Raw genomic sequence first — 25,995 nt, 5'->3', positions numbered from 1 at the left:
AGAAATATATCTAAAAACTATTGAATTACTAAAAACTATTCAAAATATAACTACCCTAAGAAATATTTCTAAAAACTATTGCAAATACTAAAAACTATTCAAAACACAACTACCCTAAGAAATGTATAAAAAACTATTAAAATTACTAAAAACTATTTAAAATATAACTACCCTAACAAATATTTCTAAAAGCTATTGAAAATACTGAAAACTATTCAAAATATAACTATCCTAAGAAATATATCTGAAAACTACTGAAACTATAAAAACTATTCAAAATATAACTACCCTAAGAAATATATCTACAAACTATTGAAAATACTAAGAACTATTTAAAATAGAACTACACTAACAAATATTTCTAAAAAAACAAATATTTCTAAAAGCTATTGAAAATACTGAAAACTATTCTACGTATAACTACCCTAACAAATATTCGTAAAAATAATTGATAATTATACGACTATAACGAGAATATACCTCCAAACCGACGTGACGATAGGGCTTCGCCGCTTCCTCTCCTCTCTTCCTCTCCTCCCTTTTCTTTTTTTGTTGATTTTTGCTGAATATTATGAGAATTAGTGGTGGGTGGGGGGCTTAAATAGGGGGGGGGCACGTCCCGCCCGTTGGGAGGGCGGGATGCCTCTCGGGGAAACCTCCCGCCCGTTGGGAGGGCGGGATGCCGCGTCAGGGGTCTCTTCGCGAATAAGAAAAGTTTTTTTTCACGAAGAGGCCCCTCCCCGGGGGCCTGTTCGCTTTTTTTCGACCCCCCGCCCGTTGGATGGGCGGGATGTCGCCTCTCGCGCGATCATCGGGCGCGAGGCACCCATTTTTCGAATTCTTCCAAACCGGCACCCCTTTTTCGAATTTAAATTTTTTTAACTCTTTTTTAAAAAAAAACTCGTGGCCTTGCTCTATATATATCTACTGATGAGCAGGAAAGGGTAGGGTAGGGCCGGGTCCTGGTCCTGGTCAAGTAGTCTCCTGAGTCCTGAGAGACTGAGATCGACCGATCTCGGGCCCTGAGCTCATCCCACTGCACGGCCGTGCATGCATGCATGAACTCACCCGCCCGCCGGCCAGCTGGTGTATGCTGCTGCACCTGACCCTCTCGGCCTCCTACACTGTAACACTACACTAGACGTACATGTCCAGCACCTGCTGCATCTGCATGCATGCATCCCAGCCCCGGCCAGGCGACAGCCGTGCATGCCTGATGCTTGTACAGCAGTGTCATGGTTGAAGATTGCATTGGAGAGAAGCAATGTCTAGCTCGGTGCGGACAGATCGCTTTAGGAAGCAGTTAGCGTTAGACGTACTAGCGATGTTCTCGTCTCTGCACTGCTACCCCTCCTAACTCATCATCGTCTGGGAAGATCTTGACGGCCGTGCTTGCATCAGCACGGCCTCACTTGTTTATGGCTAGCTAGCTAGTTGTTGAAGCTGGACGACGCTGCCACCTCGATCGATCATCTCCTACTACACATCAATCTGCCCGTATACAGCCACTGCATGCATGCCCTAACAGCTAGCACCGGGCCTTTTTTGCATTTACAGCAGCAGCCGCCTCAGCTAGCCTGCCACCACAGCTGCCTGCATGCTGCTACTAGTAAGTAGTAGTAACCTCAAGGGCCTGGGCCGCTTTGAGAGAAAAAGCACATTAGGGTCTTTCATAAAAGAAAAAGGTCATTAATGGATTATTTATTACGAATTTCTGTAGCTTTAGAGAAACCGCGCGCGCTGGATTACTGAAAGCTGTGGCTATATATTTGGCATTCCCATCTTTCATTAACTTCAGATCTACGCTGGTTCAGAGAAAGCGTGTGCGATCTCTGAAAAATGCAGACTATTTGTGCTTTGAGCAGCGCATGCAGGTGGGGCTCTCTGATTCTAAGGATCAATCGATTCCTTCTAAGCATGCATGTGGTTGTTTGTTTCAACTTCGGCTTTCGGCTTCGAAGGCTGAATTAAGAGGTGATTGATCTAAACAGGCCTCGAAGGCTGAAGCTCAGCTGGCAATAGGTAGAACAGAAAAGAAAATAGAACATCTCGGCGAAAAGAGATCACTATACTATAGCCAACGCGTATAGGCTAGCTTGATGTAAAGGTTCAGTAGTGCAGACTATATATGCATGTGCACTGGCTGATCAGAGACTGATGATCTGATTTGGTCGAGCTAGCAATGAGGAGGAAAGTAAATAAAGCCCCTATACATATTATTATGTATATTTATATATCGAAGTAAAGTCACCGCCATCACCGACACGAATTAGCAAGTTAGCTAGGTGCGAATGCAGAGAGTGAGTGAGTGAGTGAGAGCATGCAGTACGGGGACGCACGTGCCGTGTTGTGTCCTCGTCCCATCTTTTCCTTTTTAGCTTGCTTCCAGACCAAGCACCATAAGAGGGAGGGCGGGAGGGAAAGTTGCAACAAGCAGGGCCCAACCCAAGCAACTGACGATCGAGCAGCGTTGGACACGGATCAAAAGCTACCTCGCATTGGCGGTGGCCGAGCTGCGTGCTGCTTCCAAACTGACGGGCATGGCCACATGCAGGGACGTACTACGCGCCTGCTGCGTCCGTTAATTCGTGGACGGGCCTCGCGCTCTCTTTCCATGAGTGAATGCGCTCACCTGATGAGCTGTCTGTCTCACTCCAACGCGACTCAGCCATCTCTCTCTCCCTCTTTCTCAGCTCCCCGATGCTAGCTCACTCATTCGCCGTGCAAAGGTCACAGTACTGCTGATCAGTAAAGATGCATGTCTAGTTGGTGAGATAACAGCAGCAGTGATCGGTCTGTTGTAGAGTGAACGCAGCTGATCTCTCCAATTGTCCAGCTCAAATCATGCATGAGATCGAAGAAGATCGAGCATGCGTGGCCAGCACAGAGACCATGGGGGAGAGAGCCACTCGCACGTAGCCGCTGGACCCGTTGGGTGGCCCTCGACGGCAACCTTACCCTGCAGGCAGGATGTAGCTAGCAGCTAGCAATCGAGCATGCAAGTGTGCTCCAGCCTCCAGCGGGCTAGCTAGCTAGCTAGTAGCTACATCCGATCCTGTCCTAGAAAGCAGCCCTTCTGACATACAGTAGTGCTGTCTGTCCCCGGCCCGTTCATGCTGTGTCGGCCTCGCTAGCTTTATTAATTTTGAGCCCAATAATCTTAGCTTCACACTGCTATATGCTGCTTGGTATAATCCTATTCCTATGATGGGTTTTGATCTTTACAATCAACATCTAAGCTATGCTTCATCACCGTGTTGAGCCGATGATGAACAAACTGTACATGTGTCCTCACCGAAAAAGAGTCGGTTCCTTTGGTTGCTTGCCATCGCGGTGCGCCAGCAGGACATGTGCATTGCCGATGCTGTGTAGGTGTGTGCTTGTCATGGTATATTTTTTGAACTCTGTTAACTGTTGTATGTAGTGGGATATATACAGTACATGTAGTTAGTGGACCCAATGCAAATACAACCTCATGCATGGGACGAGAGAGAGAGAGAGAGAGAGAGAGAGAGATGCAACAAATTTCGACCCGGCCGGGGACCATTGCGTGCGTTTGGATATACACCACGTCTAACGTCTTTTGTAATCATCCTGGCAGCTGTATTATTATTCTCTTGGGCTCTACTGCGGCAGCTGTACTGTTCGTGCATCAGACCTAAAACGTTAGTTCCCCAGATTAACTAAGACAGAATTACATGGATTTTTCTGCTTAATTATGAGTTGTAAACCATGACAACAGAGGAGCTACTTTTGAAATAACAACATGCATGGTTATAGAAATAGAAAGTAAGAAATAAACCATGAGTAACTTTATGTGACTATTCACTAGATCAAATAACAACATGGCTCGTTTAAAAAAAATAGCAACATGGTTATACGGGAAGATCCTAGTTTTGAAGTTCTTATTCTTGAGTCACTTTTATCGAAACCATTATTATATCAAATCCCCACTCAAATATGCTATTGTGCAGTTCCAAATTGCAGTGTACCAAAATTAGACGATCCCGTCGAGTTGTAGTTCATTTTAGGCATTCATTACAAAATTTCGATTTACATATTCTAAGCTTGAATTTCAACAGGGATTAGTTGTCGCATTTTTCGGCGTTACAAGATGATGGATTTGCTTGAAAGAGGTAGCACTCAGAAGGATGGTGAAGGGTCTCAAATTTTAATCTAGATAATCTAATAAGAGTCGGATCCTAAAAGAGTCAGGCTCTATCTTATATAATTTTAGCTAGGATCAAGTTAGATCATGAAGTTAGATCAAGAATAGAGCACTACGGTCATAATCCGTTACTATCCCGTAGCAGTTAACTAGTAGCTGCTAAATTCACGAGCTGTAACCGAACGAACCCTATCGAACCTGACAAACCGGGCATGCACGCGGGCATGACAAACCGGGGTCTCCCTGCACAACCTCGTTAGATACAAATGCAACAGCTAACGTTGTTCTAGCCAGGGTTTTTATTTAGAGGTTTCTGCTGGATGAACTTGTCTGTTACCACTTGATGACGCTCCACGCCGTCAGTGCTATCACACTGCAGTCACCTCGAGCTAGCTGTGCATGGTGAACTGGTGATGCGAGGAAGACGACGACGACGCAGCACGTACGTCCGTCCACTGGCCGGGTCCAACCGTAACCGTCCGAGTCCAAGAACAACACACATCTATCTTTCACAGCTCAGCTTTAGCTCTGCGAGCTCAGAGGAGCCACACATTCGTATCGGCCAAGCTAGCTGCTCGATGTCGTCTTCTTCTCCTCCTCGCCTCCTTTCTGTGTACGTGCCGGTACCTTTCCTTGTGCGTCTAGATCGAGATGGTCCCTTTGCTCCGGTCGACGCCATGGAGGAGGACCAGATGCATGTTGCATGGCATGGCATGCTAAACAAACAAGCACGCCCGTGCACGTAGGCATCACATACACAACTATCCAAAAGGGAAAAAGGGACCATCAGATCGACAGAGAGGGGGGGGGGGGTACGGCGCACGGTACCTAACTCTAACCGTGTACAAGATGGGTGCATGTCACGTCCGGAGTTCATGCTGAAACGGGCCGAGCACGGACGCGATGGGTACGTACGTGCTGCGTGCATCGACTACTCATGCGCACGTTCTGGTTTTGGCCGAGCACAGTGTGAATGGATAGCTTCTTGATGATGATGTGATGATCGAGCACGGCTTAATTCCATTGCTTTCGCGATCTTTTGTGCCATGGGGTAAAAAAGATTGGTATATACGGTCGATCAATGCAACCTACTCTACTCACCGTAATCCTAAGATATAGGGCGTAGTGTTTTTATCGCTCCCACCACCTACCCCTCCTACCGACGATCTTGGTGCCATCACCGTCGCCTTGCGGAACCACCACACCTCTCCGACCACCGCCGATTAGGCCTTCCCTTCCCTCTAATAAGTCTCGATAACGCAACGCAACGCTCTAGCTACCATATATGTCAAGCAATTTAAGTCTAGGCCGAGGCGATTCGCTCGCGCACGCTCGCTCGCCTCGTCCGTCTCTACTTAGCATTAACATTAATTGCCGCCAAGTAAGCGATCCTCTAGCTACCATTAGTACCATGGTTTAGTTTTCCATCCGAGTCCGTGAGTAACTGGTTCAATCAATCAACGGCCGTCGATCCAGATTTACTTTCGCTGCACCGACCTCTCCTGCACCCCTGCACGCGCGCATGACCTTAAATTCTTAGTTTGACCGATCAGCTAGCTGGAGCAAGTAGCTGGATGCATCTCTGACCGTACGATCGATCGACCTAGCTAGCGCTAGCTACCTAGTGAACTACCGGCGTACCTGACGTACGTCTCTTTTTGGGTAAATGAACATGTAATGCGCACAGTAAAGTGCAGTGATTCGTGCACCGTACCTGCGTACTAGGTAGGAGATCGATCACTTGCATTTAGCAGCTGCGAGCGTGAGGCTATTCATTACAAGACCTTCTCAAGGAGGAGGTGGTTGTGTGAAGTATGAACTACCACAGGCCAAGCCCTCAGCGCAAGTGCATTGCTACACGTCAGCGGTTTTATAGATTGTCTTATGCAAATTCACGTAAAATTTTTGATGATGTAGAGGAGAGAGAGGAGGAGAGAGAACGAGATAGCTGTTTCGCGAAACAACCGCCTCATAGCTTAAGATTAAGGACTATGGGACCGCTTACTCACCATTGTACGAGTTGTTGTTGTCATTCAAATTATAATATTCTTTTTTTTCATTCCATAAATTAAGGAATATGGTACTACTACGAGATAATGAAAACGACAACCTATTATACAGGTTGTCTATTCAATCATCTCAAGATGACATGTCACTGCATGATGGCTCCAATATACTCGCCCTTAGAGTTTTACCACTACTTAAGCCTTAATTGAACTAGTTTTCTTGCCCAAAATTTTACCTACGGTTTTGCGGAAAAAAATGTTACCTATGCCTTCTAAAAGAACACACACATTCGAAAAGTTTCAATTTATTCCATATGAGCTTTTGTTCATATTTTTTCTTTGCTGTTTGCAAGCAATGATTTAATTTACCAGCCGGAGGCTACAGAACTTGTAACAATGGATGGTTGAGTGCACAACTCATGCACAGGCCAGAACAAAAACTATATATTTTATTTAAAAAATAATTTTAAAAGAACACATGAAATTGGTTGGGATACTAGTCAAAATATTTTTGTTAGCTAATTCACTATGGAATTTATCTGTTGCCAAAAATCTGAAGAAGATGAGCTCTAAGCTGAAAGACACCAAACTCTTCAGAGGTGTAGAATATATATACTTGTTGGGGGTGTCATTTTTGTTGCATATATGGGATTGGCAAGAGTGAAGATAGCTAGCTATTTTTCAGCTCTCTGCATTATGAGGTGACCGTACTTAACCGGCGCCCTGGCACGTACAAGATGAACAGCCAAAGACTTAATAAACACAATAAAGCGCCGGTAACTCGATTTATCGTACGTAGTACCAAGTTGGTTACATGGATTAAAACTCCCCTGTTTCCTCTAATGTAAGCCTATAACATGCCGTACCTCTGCGTGCAAAGGACAATTCATAATCTGCAGATGCAAAGTTGGGTCACCACGCTGATACAAGCCTGCCTGCATACTGATGAACTCCCTCGGCACTTTGCATGCCATGTTTGTATTAACTAACCGCAAGGTAGTTCCAGATCGAGTGATTTTTTTTCTCTGTAATTTTCTTGTTTCTAGGATTATCATGTAACTGCCATTAAAAAAATTCCATAATTACCCCTATGAATATACTAGTACGTCCACATTGGTTGCATGCATGCACAATTTGGTCCACAACTTTTTGGTAGCTACTAATTTGGCCCACACAACAGTACATGTATGTATATACTACATAATTTTTGTGTGTAGGGTTGATGGAGCTGTCATGCGCTTCATTATGGTCTGCTCACTCGATCATCTCCGTGCACGCACGCTCCCGGTTAGCTAGCTTGATAGTGGCCTCCCAACACTCTCGAGAGCATTGCACCCTGAGGTGTCACTGTTGCTAATCAATGGCCTGAGGGCGACCGAAATCTTGATACGGTTGGGGCTGAAAGAAACCTCAATGATGGTTATTGAGAGCACGCACACCCACACAAACCACACATCATGGATCGTTGATCCATCCATCTGTCATCGCTAATGCCAAATGATTGATAATTTTCGTGTGAAAAATGAAAAGGCTTAAGTCCTGTCACCCGCGCAATAATTCCATTTATGGTCTCGTCCTTCTATGTGTGTTTACGCTTATAAGATCAGATTTGTTTTTGGAGTTGGTTACAAATGTATGTGAAGATATATGCACACAGTTAAACGTTAGATCTTCAGTTGTAGCTCACTTGAATGCAATTTGCAAGAATTGTAAAATAAACATAAAAAATGCTATACACTAAAGTGTGGTCTGCCACTGATGAAAACAGGGCTAGTAAAGAAAAAGTTTTCGAATGTGTCGTTGTTGTATGCTAGTACCAATTACTTGACTTTTTTATGGTATTTAATTAAATGCGCATTCATATAAGTTGACAAGTCAATAATGAAACAGAAAGATTTGATTGAAATGCTTGGAGGAACCACAGTGAAAGTTACCACTTCTATCACAATAGTTGCTAATTAATTTCGAAGAAGCCCCATCACTCTATCTTCTCCATTAATATTCAAAGAATCTTCATAGCAAAGAAAAATATCTTGGATGTTGTTCAATTATTACATGCAATAATCACCAATAAAAATAAGCGAGTGCACATTATTTTTTGGTGTGAAAATTTTCTCTTCTCTAACGTTTTGTATGGCTTGGCATTGTTTCTAGATGGTACGTACTTAGATGCTTACCCGATTATTTTACAAATCAGTGAGATAGAGAGATTCTATTTAGATGCATGGAGAAACTGTAGGCAAATTTGCCTCTTTTCCCTATTGTAGGCACTAATTAAAATCTGAAGTGGCTCTCGTGCTTCTTCCTTCTCTGACAATATTCCAATTCAATCAATATGCATGGACACCCCACCCTTGCTTAAACAACTACATATTTTCAATTCCAAGAAGTAAACGAGCACATGAAAAATACATAGAGCGACTAAATTAGTTGTCATTATTCTATTTGCAGAGTCAACTAAATTGTACTAATTAACCATATATGAATATATGATCAGATCAGACGATCTGTACCGATATCTGATTATTGATCGAAGTTTGGGTCCGAATTAAGCTAAAAAAAATGTTGGGCCTTGTACTATGACATCTAAGTACTCTGCTGCCACAGGTAGACAAAACAAAATAATCGTGTTGGTTGTGCTTGCATAGCTAGAAAAATGACCTTTCGTCACACAAGGTTAAGTACCGGTTACTTTTTATCCGAATACCAAATGTGCCACGGAGTTATTTTAGTATCAGGTCTAAATTTGAAAGCCGCCGGAGCTATGTTAATACCGGATTGAAATACCACCCATTAATAAATGGCGTGCGCGGGCCTCCCAGAGGTTTCCTATATATTTTTTATTTTTTCTAGGTGGCGCGCTAGGCGGTACCGGTTGCCACCACAGGTGCTAACCGCGCCATTTGACCGGTACTAGTGCTAGTTTTTCTAGCCGTGTTATTTTTTCTAGCAGTGTTGTGACCCTACTCCTCGTAATGTTCTTAACTGGTTAAAATAAAAAAACGCAAATAGAAAAAACAGACGAATCCTGATTATACTTTTCACTACTATCACTGAAATCGAAAGATTTGATTGAAGTGCTTTGAGTACCTACAGTGAAAGTTACAATTATTCTTTTATAACTACTAATAATTCTAGATGGGAACTATATTTTTCACTACTATCACTGGTTGTCATAGACTTGCTAAAATTAAACGACTATAAACTATCTGTTCCCAGAATTAAGCACATGGGAAAAATACATTGTGCTACACTATTAGTTCATTTTAAATTTCAGTAGTCAACTGAACCAGCTCTATTAATTATATGTTCTGCTCATATTCAGAGGCCATGTGTGTGCTGTTAAACGAAATCTGTATAGGCAAAAAAAAAATACAGTGGACTATACTATATATAACAGGCCTTCTGCACGATTAGATCCACGAACTGCGCTCTCATGTTCTTGTGACCCTACTGTCATCATGCTCTTGAGCGTGATTATTAAAAATCAACAGCCAAACAGACTGATTAACCAACCACGCATGCTTCTAAGATATTATATCTCATGGATAGGTAAAGACCCGTCAGATAAGCAAATACTATATATATTCTTTGTATACATATGCTTTTGAATTTTTTTATATATCCTTTTGAAGTATCTTAGAATTAGTATATGAACATACTCAAAGTGATAAATGAGCATGCGAACGTACGTACAGTGGTATAATGATGATGAGAGTAGCTACCCGAGAGTGTAGATAAAACTCATCCTTGTTCATACACGCCAAACACCACCCCCGTACAAGTTGTAATATAATTCTAAGTTGATTCCGAGTTTGTACAAATAAAATCTTACCAAATTATAAGGAACTCCAATTGTCAGACGTGTCACCCGAGCCGGTTCCTACCGGAAAAAAGATCTTTGCCGAGTGCCATTTTACGACACTCGGCAAAGAGTCCCTTTGCCGAGTGTTTTTTTAGACACTAGGTAAAGATAATTTTTAAATCATATTTTGAAGTAGTAATTTAATTCAAATAAAAATATTTTCAACTACAAAGTTGTATAACTCATCAAGATGCACAATTTTTATTTTGGTCATTTCTTCATTTGACAAAATAAATATAAATTTATTCACAAAATATATATATATCTCTCTCGTAGTTTATGAAACTATAAGAGACATATATAAGATTTGTGAACAATATTAGAATTATCATGTTAGATGAAGAAATAACAACACAACCAAAATAAACTTTGTAGATCTTGAGAAGTTATAAGATTTTACAGTTGGCAACATTTTAATTTGAAGTCATCTTGTTAACAAAAACTACATCTGAATTTAAAAAATTTAAAATTTGAATTTTGCAAATGACCTCAAATGGAAAAAAACCACCAAAATTAAAGTTATAGATCTCAAAAAGTTATGAAAGTTTGTAGTTGATAACTTTTTCATTTGAAATCATTGTGTCATATTAAAATATGTTTGATGTTTTCAAATTTGAAATTCAAATTTTGTAAACTATCTCGGATGAAGAAACTACCAAAATAAAAGTTGTAGATCTCGAAAAGTTATGCCACTTTGTAGTTAACAACCTTTTCATTTGAATTTATTTACTATCTCAAACAAATAATTTACACTCGGTTAATTATAATATGTGTATAATTTACACTCGGTTAATTATAATATGTGGAGAATAAAAATGTAATGTTAACATACTTGATCCAATGGTGCAGGGGTAGAGAGAGTTGTTTATGTGCAGGAGGTCGTGAGTTCGAACATTGATAAAAAAAATGTGCAACCCGTTAGATGGGTCAGTAGTTGGCTGTGCATGCCTCCTCCAATAATTTTTTTTTCATGTTTCTTTTTTTGGATTTTTTCTGATTTATATTTTGCCGAGTGCTTCTCTTTGTCGAGTGCCCGACAAAAAGCACTCGGCAAAGACCTCTTTGCCGATAGATTTTTTACCGAACGTTCTTTGCCGAGTGCAACACTCGGCAAAGGTGCAAAAAAGTCTTCGCCGAGTGCTCCAGGCACTTGGCAAAGAAGGTAAATCCGGAATTGTGCAAAAAAACCCACTTGTCAGCTGACAACCGAAGATAGTTTCGGCAATGATACTAAAATTCTTCTCGACTACATGAACGGCATCTTCCATTCCTATTTTCATATACATAATCTCTCTTTACTTCTCTATATCTTGCTCCCATCCCATTATTAGTTCTAAATTTGTGCACTTGCTAAAACAAATACAGATTGCCGATCGGTCAAAAGATAATCTAATATGTTCAAAAGCATGTGTAGTTTCTTAGTTTTAAACTAAAAAAACATTATGCACACTATTAGTCCAAAAACTAAAATATACCAGTCTTCCTGCAGAAAGAAATAGATCCATCAACTGGCCTTTTGTGCTGCTTGTGACCCTACTGTCATCATGTTGTGGAGTGCAATTACTTAACATATCAACAACCAAACAGAGTGATTAACATTGCACGCATGCTCATGAGAAACTATACATATCTCAGGGATATAGGTAATATCTAAGTTCGTACAAGTTGCCAATTCTAAACTGATTCCGAGCGCGTACGAACATAATCTGACTGAATCATAAGCAATTCCAATTGTCAGACGTGTCACCTAAGTCGTTTTGCTATCGGGCCCACTTGTCAGCCCTCCGACAACCAAGATAGTGTTGTGTGCACCCCTAGGTCGCTGATCAAAATATATTTGGTTCCCGTGATGCCCTCTAACGGTCGGAAGTGAAGTTCCAAGAAGCCTGCACGCCCTCTTGCGAGTTAATTTTCTACCACTACGTGTAACTAGCTAGTAGAAAAATAATCATTTTTATACTTGCATTAGATTACCACCACCCATGAGCATTAGGTGCAGTGATTAGTGGCAAATTCAACCTTGCCATCTCATGTTCTCACTTGCGTAGCTGTCATTAACTTACCGAAATCCAAATGGTTCGTGTTCATTAGATTCGAAGGCACTATAAATGACCTCCACGTCGAAACGTGAGACGCTATTATTCCACGAAATTAAAAGGGAAAATTGAAAGAACATCATGGCATAGGGGCTTCTTTGAGCTTTGGCCGTGATTAAAGAGGAGCAAAGGTAATTAGTCCACTTGCTTAAAGCTAACTAAAGCCTGTGTGAATCTAATCTACGCTGGATTAGGAGTGGCCGCTACTCCATCCAGCCAATGGGAACGGAGTAAAGGAGGGATGGGGTGGGGGATCACGTGGCTCTAACGGCAGGGGCCGTGTCCTCCGTGCGAGCCGCCGTCGGGGCATCAGAAGCTTCGCTAACGGCGCCGTCAAGGCGCGGCACGGCCCCACGCGGCAGGGCTGGCTGGCGGGTGGCGGCTGTGGTCACCACACCAGGGGACAGAGATACCGGTGTAGGCCTAGACCATTTTGACATTTTCTTTCTTTTTCTCTTTTTTTGCTCCTCTCTTTTGGAGCTGTGGTTGCTTGATGAGTTGATGTTGCCACCTGTGCAAGGAAAAATAGGAGGCATGCTGCAAAAAAGAAACTAGTAGAAGATAATTCATGTTACGATTTCAAGCTATGACTACGCATGATGATGCATGCATCCCCTAGATTGGGAATGATGAAGAATATGTGGAGAAGGTCGATGTAGATCAACTTACTCTTGTCTCTTTGCGAATATGGCAAACGGTCGCAGATTACACCGGAGATGGAATTTGTATCGTATCGATCGAGCTTAAAGCGGAGATATTTAAAGATTTCGAGTGTGCTATTTTGTCGTCTCCCAACTTTTTGTGAGGATAAGATTCTCACAGACAAATATAGAGGTATGGAACGTCAATTCCATCATGCATAACCATACAAAATGTCATTGTCCTACCCTATTTTGCGATGCTACAAATAATCCGAGCAAACACTTCTCTACTAAGATGTACAGTTACTATAATCCATTCGAATCACTCTAAAAACACTTCAACTCATGCCTAACCACCTCCAATCAAACGCCGGGTTCACAAATATCATAACAAATCAACCCAAAACGACACCAAAAGTAAAAAAAACGCAAGTTGCATGTTGCAACCCTAGAACAGCTGCACTCTAAAAGCCCAGCAGGAGCCAGCACTTGCAATGGACGCGGTAGGCTCACCAGGAGCGGTGACGGGAAGCCTCTCAGTCCACTGGTAACCGTATAACCCCCTCGCAGTCTTCGCTCCCGCTGCTTCACGCAGTCGGCGCCTCCATTCTGCCCCCTCCCTCCCTGTCTTCTTCCGTTCAGCCCCCTCTCCTTCGCATATATTTGCGCCCCGCTCCACGCCCTCCGCCCCTTGTAACCTTGTCACACGCAGCAAGTGCATGGGTCTCCTTCTCTAGGGGGGCTCGAGGTTTCCTCTATTCGCGAACAGGTCCCTACGCCGGCGCTGCCATCCCCGCCATGGACACCAGGAAGCAGGGCTTCTTCTCCGCGCTGCGGGAGGAGGTGGCTCGCGGGCTGTCGCCGGCGCGGGCGCGGCGGCGGTCGGCGTCCAACGCGGCCGAGGTGGCGGCGGCGCTGCGGGTGGCCGGAGGGGCCGGGGAGGCGCTCGCGCCGCTCATGGAGGGCCCGGATCCGGAGGCGGCCCCGGGCGCCGGCGCCGGCGCGCGGCGGGAGGGGTGGGGGCATTGGGTGCGCGGCCAGCTCCAGCTCGCTCGCGCGCCGGCGGCGGCGGCGGGGGCGGACGCGGGCGCCGCGCGGAGGAACGACCTGAGGCTGCTGCTCGGCGTCATGGGCGCGCCGCTCGCGCCCGTGCACGTCTGCGCCGCCGAGCCGCTGCCGCACCTCAGCATCAAGGACACCCCCATTGTAAGGACCAAACCCCGCTGCTGCTCGCTTCCTGCTTTCGCTTGGGTGCGTGTTCTTGCTCTAGATTGAGCTCAATCGGGTGCTCGGTGAAATTCCTGAGCCCAAAAATTGTGTGCTTTGGAGTCGCGGCGTTGAGATTTGAGTTCTTGGTAGCTCAATGTGCCTCCTTGTAGCTCGAATTGCTGTCTTTCTCTGTGCTGCGTTCTTGAGCTGCTGGTTCAGTTTGCTGTGGGAGCTTTTGTCTGATGTTTCCCCTGACATTTATTCCAGAAAGCTTGTTGGCTCCCTAGGGGAAGGGAAACAGAAAACACTGTAAAAATGGGTTCTTGATGTGATGTGTTTGGGGGGATTTCGTCCATTTCCTAAAATATTGGCATCTGAGCACATTGCGGCTGTAAAGGTGGCTTTCCTTACCTGTTGTGATATGACAGGCAACGTCCATTTGCAGTGAATTGTTTGGGGAATTATTCGCTGTAAAGAATGATTAGCTGAGCTATTTCGCTGTAAATTTCGGTTCTTCAGTGTACTAGTACAACTGTGTAACAGTGAGTTCTTGGTGTGTTTGTTCTACGCAGGAGACCTCGTCTGCGCAGTACATCCTGCAGCAGTACCTGGCTGCCTCCGGTGGTCAGAGGCTGCTCTCCTCCATCCGGAACGCCTATGCCATGGGCAAGGTGAGGATGGTCGCTACTGAGTTCGAGACTGGTGGCCGTGTAGTGAGGAACCGCATGGCGGCGCAGCGCGCCGAGCCTGGCCGCTTCGTGCTGTGGCAGATGGCCCCGGAGATGTGGTACATTGAGCTGGCCGTCGGTGGGAGCAAGGTGCACGCCGGCTGCAACGGCAAGCTTGTGTGGCGCCACACACCATGGCTTGGCGCGCATGCCGCGAAGGGCCCTGTCCGCCCACTCCGCCGTGCTCTTCAGGTATAACGCTGGTGTAAACCAATTTTACCACCATGCCTGTAGCTGTGTTTTCTGGCGAAGGATCCTGAATCTGACTGAAAAATTGTTCTTCCTGGTCTCTGTAGGGCTTGGATCCATTGACTGCAGCAAGCATGTTTGCTGGTGCAAGGTGCATTGGCGAGAGGAAGGTGAATGGGGAGGATTGCTTCATTCTGAAGCTGTGTGCAGATCCTGAGACGCTCAGAGCACGCAGCGAGGGGCTTGCGGAGATCATCCGGCATGTCCTCTTTGGGTACTTCAGCCAGAAGACCGGGCTTCTTGTCCATATTGAGGACTCGCACCTCACCCGAATCCAGTCAACAACCGGAGGAGATGCAGTTTACTGGGAGACTACCATCAATTCCTTCATTGAGGACTACCGTCCCGTGGAGGGTATTATGATTGCACACTCTGGGCGCTCAGCTGTGACCCTATTCCGTTTCGGGGAGGCGGCTATGAGCCACACCAAGACTCGTATGGAGGAGGCATGGAGTATCGAGGAGGTTGCGTTCAATGTGCCCGGCCTCTCCATGGATTGTTTCATCCCGCCCACCGATATCAAGTCTGGATCTGTCAGTGAGACTGTTGAGCTTCCGCAAGGTGAGAAGAGCAAGGTCGGTCTTCTCCCATGCCATCGTGCTAAGGTTGCGGCTCTAGAGAAGGCAGATGATAACGTCGCATGGAGCGGAGCCCTACAGCTAGATTGCAAGTGATTGGTAGCCCATCCATGCTCAGTTTCTTGCATTCCAACTGACTGATTTTGATGGATGTAGGGTAGAGAAACAAAGAGCTAAGGAGGATTTGGAGCTTTACCATTCCAAATGTCCTCTGTAAATAGGAAGCTTAAGGCACTCACATGGCCTTCCATATCCCAGAGGAGGCCTTGTGTGAAGAATCCTGTCTGATCTCATCCTGAGATTTGGTAGTAGGTAGTCTTGTCTGTAACTTGTGTCTTTCTTCTGTCGGTACCTCATGGATGAAGAACCATGGGTGTTCTTCTCCATCCAGCCACATGATACGGATCATGGAGGTGGTGCTTCTTTCTGTCATAGTCACACTAATCATCGGAGGCCAGCGAGGAAGAAGGATTTTTTCGCGGGCAATTGAGAGTGATTTCATTGTCGTTGAGTCTGATTAGCAGCAGTCTAGTACGCTTGGGTTGGTGATAGTCTGTGGTCAAACTAACTTTTAGGGGGAAAATTATGTAATCTGTGGGTGGTCCTGATGGGGGTCAGGCTGTGTACCCTTTTCCTTCACATCTCCATTATTTAGTATGAGATGGTGGTTGTATTCTACAGAAGTTTGATATAAGCCAAAACTTCTATGAATATCATGGCTTGAATTGTTTTTTTTTTTGCTGTGCACTCATTTCTTCTCTTTCTCCCTTTTGTATGCTAAAGCCCATGGTATTAGCTTTCTGAAATGTTAAATTGTCATCAGTATCATAATGCAGCATCGATGTAGCCCTTTTCCCCCCACAGCTTTGCATTCAACTTTGGTCTGTAGTATGCTGGGGAGTATGATTCATTACTATGATGGCATGGGGCCCCCATGTGCTTCCCCTCAGGAGTTGTGATGCATATATACAAGTATTATCTCTGTTATGAGCTGTGATTACTAGCTTTGCCACTTTGTTAGGAGTATCTCTTTGCTTTGTGCTCCATTCCCTGAGAAGCTTCAGGCTCCAGCACCATGGCCATGCCATCACCCTCATGCCGTTGGCATTGATGGCCTTGCTCTTGCTTGCCCCCATCTTTCTTCATGGAAGGAATAGCTTTATTCTTAGGGCTGTGTGTTCTCCTTGGGAAGAAGAGACCATTGTCTAAACTAAGTAAAGTACTCGTAGGACTACTCTCATCTCCCTAGCTCCTTGTTGAGTCAAACTCTTGAAGATTGGACCCTTGCATCAGTACCTGCAGAGTTTTTTTTTTTGTCCCCCCTCCAGATGTGCTGAGTGCATCAGCTTGCATCATGACCGTTGTAGCAACTGGGAATGCATTACATCTCTGGGAACAAGACCATGGAACACCATTGTTAAGGACTATTATTTGGAACTCGTAAAATCTCCCCAGATTTTATGGAAGCCAATTGCTTCATACGGCTTTCATTTAAACTTTGTGCATATTCCGGATTCCTGTCTTCCAAATAGTTCTTGAAGTCCAAACTGTGCACTTTCATGCGACAACACGATCAAACAGAGCATACTGCGCCTCATGGATCTCACTCAGGCTTCTACTAGTTTGACAATGAAGCCCCCCTCCTATGCACAAAGGCTACAAAAGGTTGCTACAAAAAAGCACGCAATAACAATGTCAAAACTATCCGCTTTAACACCACCAGCAGAAACAGCAAATCAAATTATTGATGCTAATTGATCGTCCATTTCCACGCGGTTCGTCTGGGGTCTACGCACGCGATCCGAATGGAAAAACATGAAAAAAGACGCCCTGATTCAGCCAGATCCATCACCAAAATCAATCAAACACATGAATCCAGCAAAATTTCCGCAGCTTTCCGCGACCCGTTTGCTGCGTTTTCACTAACTGAAGGACCACACACAAGGGAGCCACATGAGCCACCGAAGGTTGTTAGGAAGGCCATCACCCCCTTTTAGAGCCCTGGGACTACTCTGCACAACAAAAATTCCGATCAATCATGCGTGGAGAGAGCTAGGTAGGGCACTGAATTGCTCACTCTTTTGACTTGGGTGGCATCGGCAAAGTCTCTTGATCAAAAGGTGACTAGCCAGTTGAAAAAAGTTGCAAAGGTCCCCGCCCAAAAAAAGTTGCCACCTTTACCCCTCCAGTGCAATTGCAGGGCGCTTTGTTCAGTGCTAATATTCCATTCCATCTCATTCCGTGGCGTGCCTGGCGTGGCGCCTCAGAGTTCAGGGTGCTGCTGGTGGCGTGGTGTCATGGCGGCAACTGAAAGAAATTTACCTGGCAGGGATGAGGGTGAGGTCACAGTGAATGTGATCCAGACAGACAGTCAGTCAGAGATCTGATCAAGAGATGCCTCTGGGGTAAGTAAAGAGTGGTTAAAGGTGGTAAACAAAGCGGGAGTAAGCCTGAAGCATTCTGCAGGCACTCGGCTGTAAAGTGACAGTGTGTGATGCGGTCATGGAGAAAGGTTTTGGTCTCCTGCTGCAGAGTGAGAATGTCTCGGAGTTTTTATTGGCAAAGATGCAGAAGAATCTAAGTGGCTTTTCTGGTAGCTACAATAGCTTCACTTGCACCACATCAGTTGCAGTTACCCTCTTAGTTACCCTAACGCATCGAGCTTTCTGGATGAGCTGGTCGGTGGTGCATGGAACTCGGTAGGAGATTGTGCAAGCAACAGAGTGGGAACAAAGAACAGTACAGGTTCCTTTGCAACTGGATGCCACTACTACTACCGTCGTTGTATTGGCAGCAGCATCCTATGCAGGTACTGCCGGTCTACATCAGAAAAGACCGGCTCACCTACTGTTCTTGCATGAGATACAATGTCAGCTTGCTGTTCAGCTGAGTAGCAGTGGCTGTCCCTGAAGGATACAAGCTGGATGCATATGCAGGACAGAGATGGCGAGTGTGTGGGAATTGGATCCCGTTCGGGTGATCTGAATGTGATAGTGTTCAGACGAGCAGTGTTCACACGGCAGTAGCTAGCGCGAGTGATGCGGATCATGGGGTGCATGTACAGGTGTGTTGTACTAGATATCGATGTTTGTCTTGCTCACTTAATTTCTGTCTCCCGGACTATCTTGTAAAAAAAATTCATTACGTCGGTAGAAGCAGTGAAGCACGCACTGTCTTGTGCCATTTGTTTAAGACAAAAATTAGCAGTGTCCTCTGAAAAAGAAAGTAGAATGATTCTTTGTTGTAGCAACATCGTGAAATTTGGTAGTAAATGCAACCATCCCTTCACCGTAACATATTTCAGTAAGATAGTACTACTGATCGGAACCAAAAAAAGTCCACAGTACTGACATTTATTACTCACTGGGTCGTCATGGGCTACGTAAACAAGAATAAAACAGAATAAAATACATAAATTCCTACACAAATATATGAACCATATGAGTACATTGCGGCACTACACAAATGTGGACAGTAAGATAATCAGATGGACATGAAGAAAGAAAAGGGAATTAGGGCTTAGATTACAAAGATGATACTAGAACACAGTTTGCTGCAATGACAGAAAATGGATTCTCGTAGAGTATTCCTGTAACAACAACAGGTAGACTAGAATTTTGTAGACAGAGGAATGAAATTCTCCTACTCATAATGTTGGAATTTGATTATTTGAGAAAGGAAACTGTACATAAAGTTAAGAAAATTGCTCATCGGAGCAGGGCGGAGCTGGCTTATGCCGTCGGGGTTGCGGGACCCGATGAATTTTGCAAAACTCAGTATAAAATACTGTTCACTACTGTATTTGACCCCGTTGTACAAATACAGCCGGCCCCTATGATCTGATTGGCTGGCTTCGCCCCTGCATCGGAGATGCTGCAATCAAAATGCTTGCCTTCGATCAAAAAGAAAAATCTTGAAAATTAACATACATAACATCCCCTCATAAAAACGACAAAAGACACTCAAATCCACTTCTCAAAGTACAATCAGCAGCAGCAAAATTGGCAAAACAAAAGGTGAAATGAATAGCCAGCGATAGAAATAAACTCTACCCTTCTGATAATCTGATTATACCTGGACCGGATCACCTCAAAAAAAAAACAGCAGATAAGGGAACGACTCCGCCCACAGCTGCACGAATCTACCAACAGTACATCATAGCCATCCACCAAATCCGAGTCACTTATCAAAAAGAAAAATCTGAGTCAAAACGTAGCAAACAATTTAGCCGATGATAGAAATTCCGAAAAAAAGAAAGAAAAGGAAAACAGTGCGGACTTGCCGTGTTGGGCTCGATTTAGATGGGCTGATGCGTAAGCAGATGTTGTTGTCGTCAACAACCTCACTCGCTCTACTTACACATTGGGCTAACAAAGGATGTACCCTTTCTGGGCCTCCAGTGGACAGCTCGAACTGTTAGCTGGGCCCTAGCACGGCCTGCGTGTCTGGTTGAGTCTCTTCTTTTGAAATAGTGTGTGTCTGGTTCAATCTCGCTCTCCATTTGCAGTAGCTTTTTGAGATTAGACTCCAGCTTCTTTCCCCTTTGCACTGTTACTCTTAGTACCCTCCAAAGCATCTTGGCATTGCTTGCCACTTAAGACAAACAAAGGAGGGAGCGCGGAGCAAAGGTAAAGGCAAAGCAGACCCTCATTACCATGGATCTTCCTGTGGCTTTGTGACTTGAGAGAGATCTCTAGCCAGGTAGGGTCATCTTGTGCTAATCATGCCATCACCACCACCACACTCTTCCAAAGCAACCCCCTTGATCCTGTTGCCACTGACATACAGTACCCTCTCCAAAACAGTATTGATCCATTGCAGTTGCAGGTAGTTTTGTGAATAGTGAAAATCCATCCACCCCCCTCTCTATCTAGAACTCTCCTTCACTCATGCATGCATGTACTCATGCTGCAGTGCATCTTCAGCCTTTCATCAGAAACCAGACACATCTCCACAAAGCCAAGTCCTTTCACATGCCCACACACAGTGGCACAGCCAGCCTTTAACCCTGCTACTCTGCTCCAGTGTTCACCACTCACACACACACACACTAGGCACTACTGCAAGCCTGCTAGTAAACCAGCTCAGCTTGCTGGGCGGCGGCCTTCCCCTCCACTTCAGACTTCTCTCACACACCAAGCTTCCTCCCCATGGCTCCTCGCCTCCTCCTCCTGCTGCTCCTCGCCGCCACCGCCTCGTCGCAGTCGCCGGCCGCCGCGCCATCCGCCTCCAACAAAGGCGCCGCCCACTCCCCCACTTCGTCCTCTTCGTCCTCCGCCGCCGCCCCAGGCCCCTCCTCCTCCTCCTCTCCCCCCGCGTCCAACAACACCCACATCTCCACCTCCCCCGCCGCCTCCCCCTCCCACACAGGCACGAAGCTCACCTCCCCGGCCGCCTCCCCATCCGCCACGCCCCCGTCCCCGCCGACCCCTCCGCCCACACTGCCTCCCCCACCCACTCCAGCCCCCATCACCTCCTCCCAGCCGCCGGCATTGCCTCCCTCCCCCCGGCCACCGCGCCGGCGCCGGCGCCCGTGACCGCCACCACCCCTCCCGCGGCGTCCTCCCCGCCGGTTCCCGCGCCGACGCTCCCTCCCCCGGCGCTCGCCCCCGCGCCGTCGTCGTCCCCCCCGGCCCCGGCGCCCGTCGTCCTCGCCGCCCCCGTCCCGGCGCCCGGCAAGAAGCCGACGAAGAAGAAGCGCGCCGCCCCCGCGGCGTCCCCGCTCGCCGCCGCGTCCCCGGCCACCGGCGCCGGCCCCGCCCCGGGGCCCGGGCCCTCCACCGCCGACATGATGGTACGTCTCCTCCCCAGTCCGTCAGTCTCCCACCACTCCACTGCACTCCAAACATCCGGCGCGGAGGCCGAGGCACTGCCCCGCGCGGCGCGGCGCGGGGCCCCACGCGTCAGCGATGGATGTCTGTCTGTCTGCCGGGTCAAAGAGCCGGAGGGCGGAGACCGACGCTCCTCTCCCGGGTCCCGGGCCCCCACGCGCACGCGCGTCCGCACCCGTGCGACAGCTACCCGCCTCTCTCGACGCGTCGCGGGGCCCGCGGTGGCAGTAGCCGTCGGGCGCGGGTACGGTCGCGTGCGGGTGCGCGAGTGAAATCTCCGCCTCGTGGGCTGACAGGGGGACCCGCGCCTGCCCCGTTCACGCACTGTACTGTACTGCTACGTGGTCAACGTACTTTGACTCTCTCTCTCTCTCTCTCACTTGCTGACTGCCCGTGGGGCCCCTGTTGTGTCTGCAGAGCGGCGCGGCGAGGAGTCTCGCGGCGGCGGGAGGCGCGGCGGCGCTGGTGCTGCTCTCGCTGGCGTTGGGCCCGGGCTTGGCGTGAGGAAAGAGATGGGTCCACCTGCCAGTCGTTCGCTTCCGCTGTTATTATGATCACTGCCGTAGAGTGAGCGAGAGTGGTGTGGTTGGACGCAGCAGCTGGGGCTGTAGGTCAGTGTAGCGATTTACCATCTGGAGCTGAGCTGGGACGAGCAAATTTCACGCCACTGTATTTTGTATTTTTGTGCCGTCTGGAACACATCGTGCTGGTACCTATGCTACGTACTGTGGTCACCATTGCTTTGCTTTGCATTGCACTGGATTCTTCTCTTCTCTTCTCTTCTCTTTTCTTTCTTTCTTCCTGGAGATCTCTGCTTTCCCAATGGATTGCATCATGCTTTTCTTTTCCTTTTTTGTTGTTGTTGTTTCTACGCAAACACAAGCTTTGCGCTTGCGCCCAAGCATGTACTGCGCGGGCCTTTCTCCGAAACCAAGGGATTGCTCCAGGTTGTGCTTTGTGTTAGAAGGAAAAAATGCGCAAATATAGAGAAGAGAATAGATCCCTTGGGTATTGCACAAAGTTTCAAACAAGCTTTACATGGATATATATCGCAGAAAACCATCCTTCAAACAGGCTTCTCACGGTTTCACTGAAGCAGTCACCGTTTAAACAGTGTGCCTCTACCCCAACATCAGAACGAACGTAACTTTTCGTAACCTTGCCCGATGGAAATGGAAGGGCGGGTCCTAGGTTCTGCGTACGGAGTGTTGCGAGGCGCTTTGTTGTTGTGGCCACTGCGCAACCATGCTGACAATCTGCTGCAGCCCATGCGGCGATGCACATCTGGTCAGTCAGGCTCAGGCAGTCTCTCTCAGCCACCCACGCACACACGCAGCGCGAAGCAAGTCAATCAAGCTTCAGTGCTTGGAGCCATGCTCAATGTTCAGAGGCGGACCAGAGAAGAGTTGCCCAGGCGTCGATGCATCATGCAAGCAGGGGGGCGCGAGACAGCAGCGGCTAGCGTCGGATGCTCAGAGCTGGCATGCTCCTAACTTTGTCCCGTGAGCAGCAGCTAGCCTGGCATGCAGTCTGGCAGCCGGGAGCAGCGAGCAATAACAATTGATGCATCTTCGGAGCAAGGAGCGCCGCCTCGGCCGTGCGGCACCTGGGGTTTAAAAAAAAGATAAAAAATTAATTTGAAAAAGAGGTACCGTTTTGAAAATTTTTGAAAAATGGATGCCTCCCACTCGATCAACGGACGAGAGGCGTGGGGCCGGCGACAACCTGCCCGTTGGATGGGCGGGATGTCCGAAAATTTTTCTCAGACCCCTCCCGAGGGTCTCTTCGCGAATAAAAAACTTCACGAATAAGAAAAAAGTTTCTTATTCACGAAGAGGCCCCTGAGGCATCCCGCCCGTCCGTCGGGCGGGATGTGCCGAGGCGTCCCGCCCGCCCAACGGGCCGTAAGTTCATATTTTCTCATTTTCTTTTTTTTTCTTATTTTCTGTTTGAATTCTTGTTTTACATATTATTTTAAATTCATACTTTTTTCAAATACAAGATTTATTCGCCATACTCTTTTGTATACATATTAAATTTTAATTCAATTTTACGAAAGAAGATTACTGTATCTAAAACTCGTACGAAGATGGTTAAACGATAACGTTTTGCAACGTAGAATCCAAATATTATGATAATACGATACATCAACCCATTAAAAATAAAATAGTATCATACAAAAACAGTTTAAATATATAGCGTCCACCGAATTAGGAGTATCTACCCCGTCTGTTCCGGACCTCGCGCTCTATTCGTCCTCCCCCCTAGTCCTAGGCCGTCGACGTAAGTGGCCCTCCGAGTACGTGAATGCATCTTGAGCACGGTGAGGACGAGGCGGAGGAGGTGCTAGCGTGAACGGGTCATCCTGGGACTGTGCACCTGGAGCGTCATATATTTGGGAGGGATCAATGATGTCAGGCCCGGCGCCGCCGCCCACCAACTCCGACCAAGTGACGGAGCCACCCTCCCAGTCGTCCCAGTCCGGCACACCGAATAGACCACCGTGTGCAGAAGCTTCCATCGACCATGCATGCTGAGTATAGCCCTGAGAGTACAGAGCAGCTGGCGTCGAACCTGATGGGAGAGACGTTCCTGGAGTATAGGCGCCAAACGTTTGAGGTTCCGTTCTTTCAGGAGAAGGTCTCGTTGCCGTCGAGTGCATGACTATCAAAACAAACGAAATTAGTCGTGCAAATCAAAGTTGATCGAAATGGCAATTATAAAGGACTTACAGCTGGAACTGGCGGCAGTACCGCTGGACGCTGCGTGCGGTGCAGCAGAGGTCGACGGGCCAGCTGTGTACACGTGGGCGGACGCATGAGATGAACTGGAGGCCCCCACGTCGTCTCTGCCGCGACACGTCAGTGCACGTAACGCTCGCGTCAAGTTGTCTTGAATCTTACGAAAGCTGTCTTTGTACTGTGCGTCCGAAGCAACATAATGGGGAGCAGAGTAATATTGTTATCGATCTTTTATAAAAAAGATTTAATAATTCAAGTTGCGAAAGACGTACCGCGCCACGCTGCGCCTGATCACGGTATGAGGGATACGTGTCCGAGATGGTCGGCTAGTGCTGATGCTCCGTGTCATCAATACGTGAAAGAGTGACGTACGGACGCGTGCGAGTGAGGTACCAGCGGAGGTATGCGTCGTAAGACGCCTCCGTGTGTGGCTGCGGCTCGTCCCACGCATCGTCAGGTGCGTCTAGCCACCCTCCTACGTACTCCTCCAGCTTGACAACCCAGTTGACCTCGTTGGCATGATATCCCCTGCGCGAATATCTGTTACAAACATTTGAAAGAAAACATTATTTCATGATAACGATTATATAATTAATACAAAACGAGTTATCACAAACTTACTCGTGTACGTTGCGCGGCACGGCCCGGAAGGCTCGAGGTAGGAGAGGAAAGTGCTGTCGTCGCCCGAACTGCCTCATCACTCGCTCGACGCAGTACGGCTCTACGACAATATCAAACACTAGGTTCACCTTTGTGTGCCAGTACGCCTCATCACGCGTGCAGAGGGAGGACAACCCGTGCGGCGCACGTGTCTGGACAGCTGCAGCGGTGTACAGGGTCCAGATGACATCCTGTGGCCGCATCCGATCAAATTCGAACACGAACTGCGGGTATGCTTTTCGGACCTGCCGATGTGTCCAGCTCATCTGCAAAATTACTCAACTGCGTCGGTACTTTGCATATACAGAAACATACAAGAATAAATTAAAAAACTTACCCGTCGATCGGTCCAAAGCGAACCCATCGTGGGGCTATCCTCGTGCCACATCCCATACATCTCGGGCGGATAAGGCTCCTCGCTGATTAGAGGACGTGCTATGGCAAATCGCTCATACGACCATAGCTACAGCAGAAGTGGACAGCTTGTGATGACGGCGGTCCTCTCCGTCTTGAAACAGGCCTGTCAAAGGACCCGGTACGTGGCAGCAAGCACTGCCGATCCCCAGCTCCACCCAGGTACCTGGCCCGGCTCTGCATCTGCAATCGCGCGCGCGTACTGGATAAGAACTTTGTCCACATAATTGCCGCTAGAGTTGCAGAAAAGAGTCCAGCCGAACAACCACAATAGATATGCCTCCAGGCAGCGCGACACCTCGTACTGCCCAGCCAGAGAGTGGAGATCCTGAGCCTGAAATATATTTGTTCAATGCTTAGAGGTACTCACATATGATTCTATTAAATTAATTAAAATTAATTGTACGTATCCTATATTGTGTTATCCAACACTTGGCGGGGCCGGGCGCGTCAGGTACGTCCACAAAATATGGTGGGTTCACTCGAGCAAACCGTTCCTGAAGCTCCGCCCTCCAGGTAGGTGGCACGGCAACCGGGCCAACAGCTTGACCTGCAATGGGAAGCCCGAGCAGGTACGACACGTCCTGCAACTTGGGGGCCATCTCCCCGCACGGCAAGTGGAACGTGTGCGTCTCCGGACGCCATCTGTCCGCCAACGCCGCAAGTAGAGAGCGGTCCAGCTGCATCCGTTTCTTGACGCCACCGTCTTGGCCGTCGCCGGCCTGAAGCATACGTGCGAGTGGCAGCAAACCAGCCGCACGTAACCTGTATATTCTGCATTGTGGTTACAACTGTCGTACAAGCTATAC

The 25,995-nt window shown here is 47.1% G+C and overlaps 2 protein-coding genes across 2 annotated transcripts; both read left to right on the top strand.

Moving 5' to 3' along the window:
• Positions 1–13,238: 13,238 nt before the first annotated feature.
• LOC112887217 lies at positions 13,239–16,276 on the top strand. Its single transcript, XM_025953342.1, has 3 exons — positions 13,239–13,982; positions 14,558–14,905; positions 15,010–16,276. Exons 1-3 carry the CDS (start codon positions 13,575–13,577, stop codon positions 15,634–15,636), a joined length of 1,383 nt encoding a protein of 460 aa, XP_025809127.1. The 5' UTR covers positions 13,239–13,574; the 3' UTR covers positions 15,637–16,276.
• Positions 16,277–20,437: 4,161 nt separating this feature from the next.
• On the top strand, positions 20,438–22,219 carry LOC112885600 (skin secretory protein xP2-like). Its single transcript, XM_025951185.1, has 2 exons — positions 20,438–21,334; positions 21,789–22,219. Exons 1-2 carry the CDS (start codon positions 20,438–20,440, stop codon positions 21,873–21,875), a joined length of 984 nt encoding a protein of 327 aa, XP_025806970.1. The 3' UTR covers positions 21,876–22,219.
• The last annotated feature ends 3,776 nt before the right edge of the window (positions 22,220–25,995 follow it).

Source organism: Panicum hallii, chromosome 3, assembly GCF_002211085.1.
Source record: "Panicum hallii strain FIL2 chromosome 3, PHallii_v3.1, whole genome shotgun sequence".
Classification (NCBI taxonomy): Eukaryota; Viridiplantae; Streptophyta; class Magnoliopsida; order Poales; family Poaceae; genus Panicum; species Panicum hallii.
This window is presented reverse-complemented; position numbering and strand designations above follow the sequence as displayed.

Bases quoted from the DNA above. Each gene is read 5' to 3' on its own strand.
- LOC112887217 (XM_025953342.1), top strand. From the start codon at position 13,575: ATGGACACCAGGAAGCAGGGCTTCTTCTCCGCGCTGCGGGAGGAGGTG. The intron at 13,983-14,557 runs GTAAGGACCAAA...TGTTCTACGCAG, and splicing joins GCATCAAGGACACCCCCATT to GAGACCTCGTCTGCGCAGTA. The intron at 14,906-15,009 runs GTATAACGCTGG...TGGTCTCTGTAG, and splicing joins CACTCCGCCGTGCTCTTCAG to GGCTTGGATCCATTGACTGC.
- LOC112885600 (XM_025951185.1), top strand. From the start codon at position 20,438: ATGTACTCATGCTGCAGTGCATCTTCAGCCTTTCATCAGAAACCAGAC. The intron at 21,335-21,788 runs GTACGTCTCCTC...TTGTGTCTGCAG, and splicing joins CCTCCACCGCCGACATGATG to AGCGGCGCGGCGAGGAGTCT.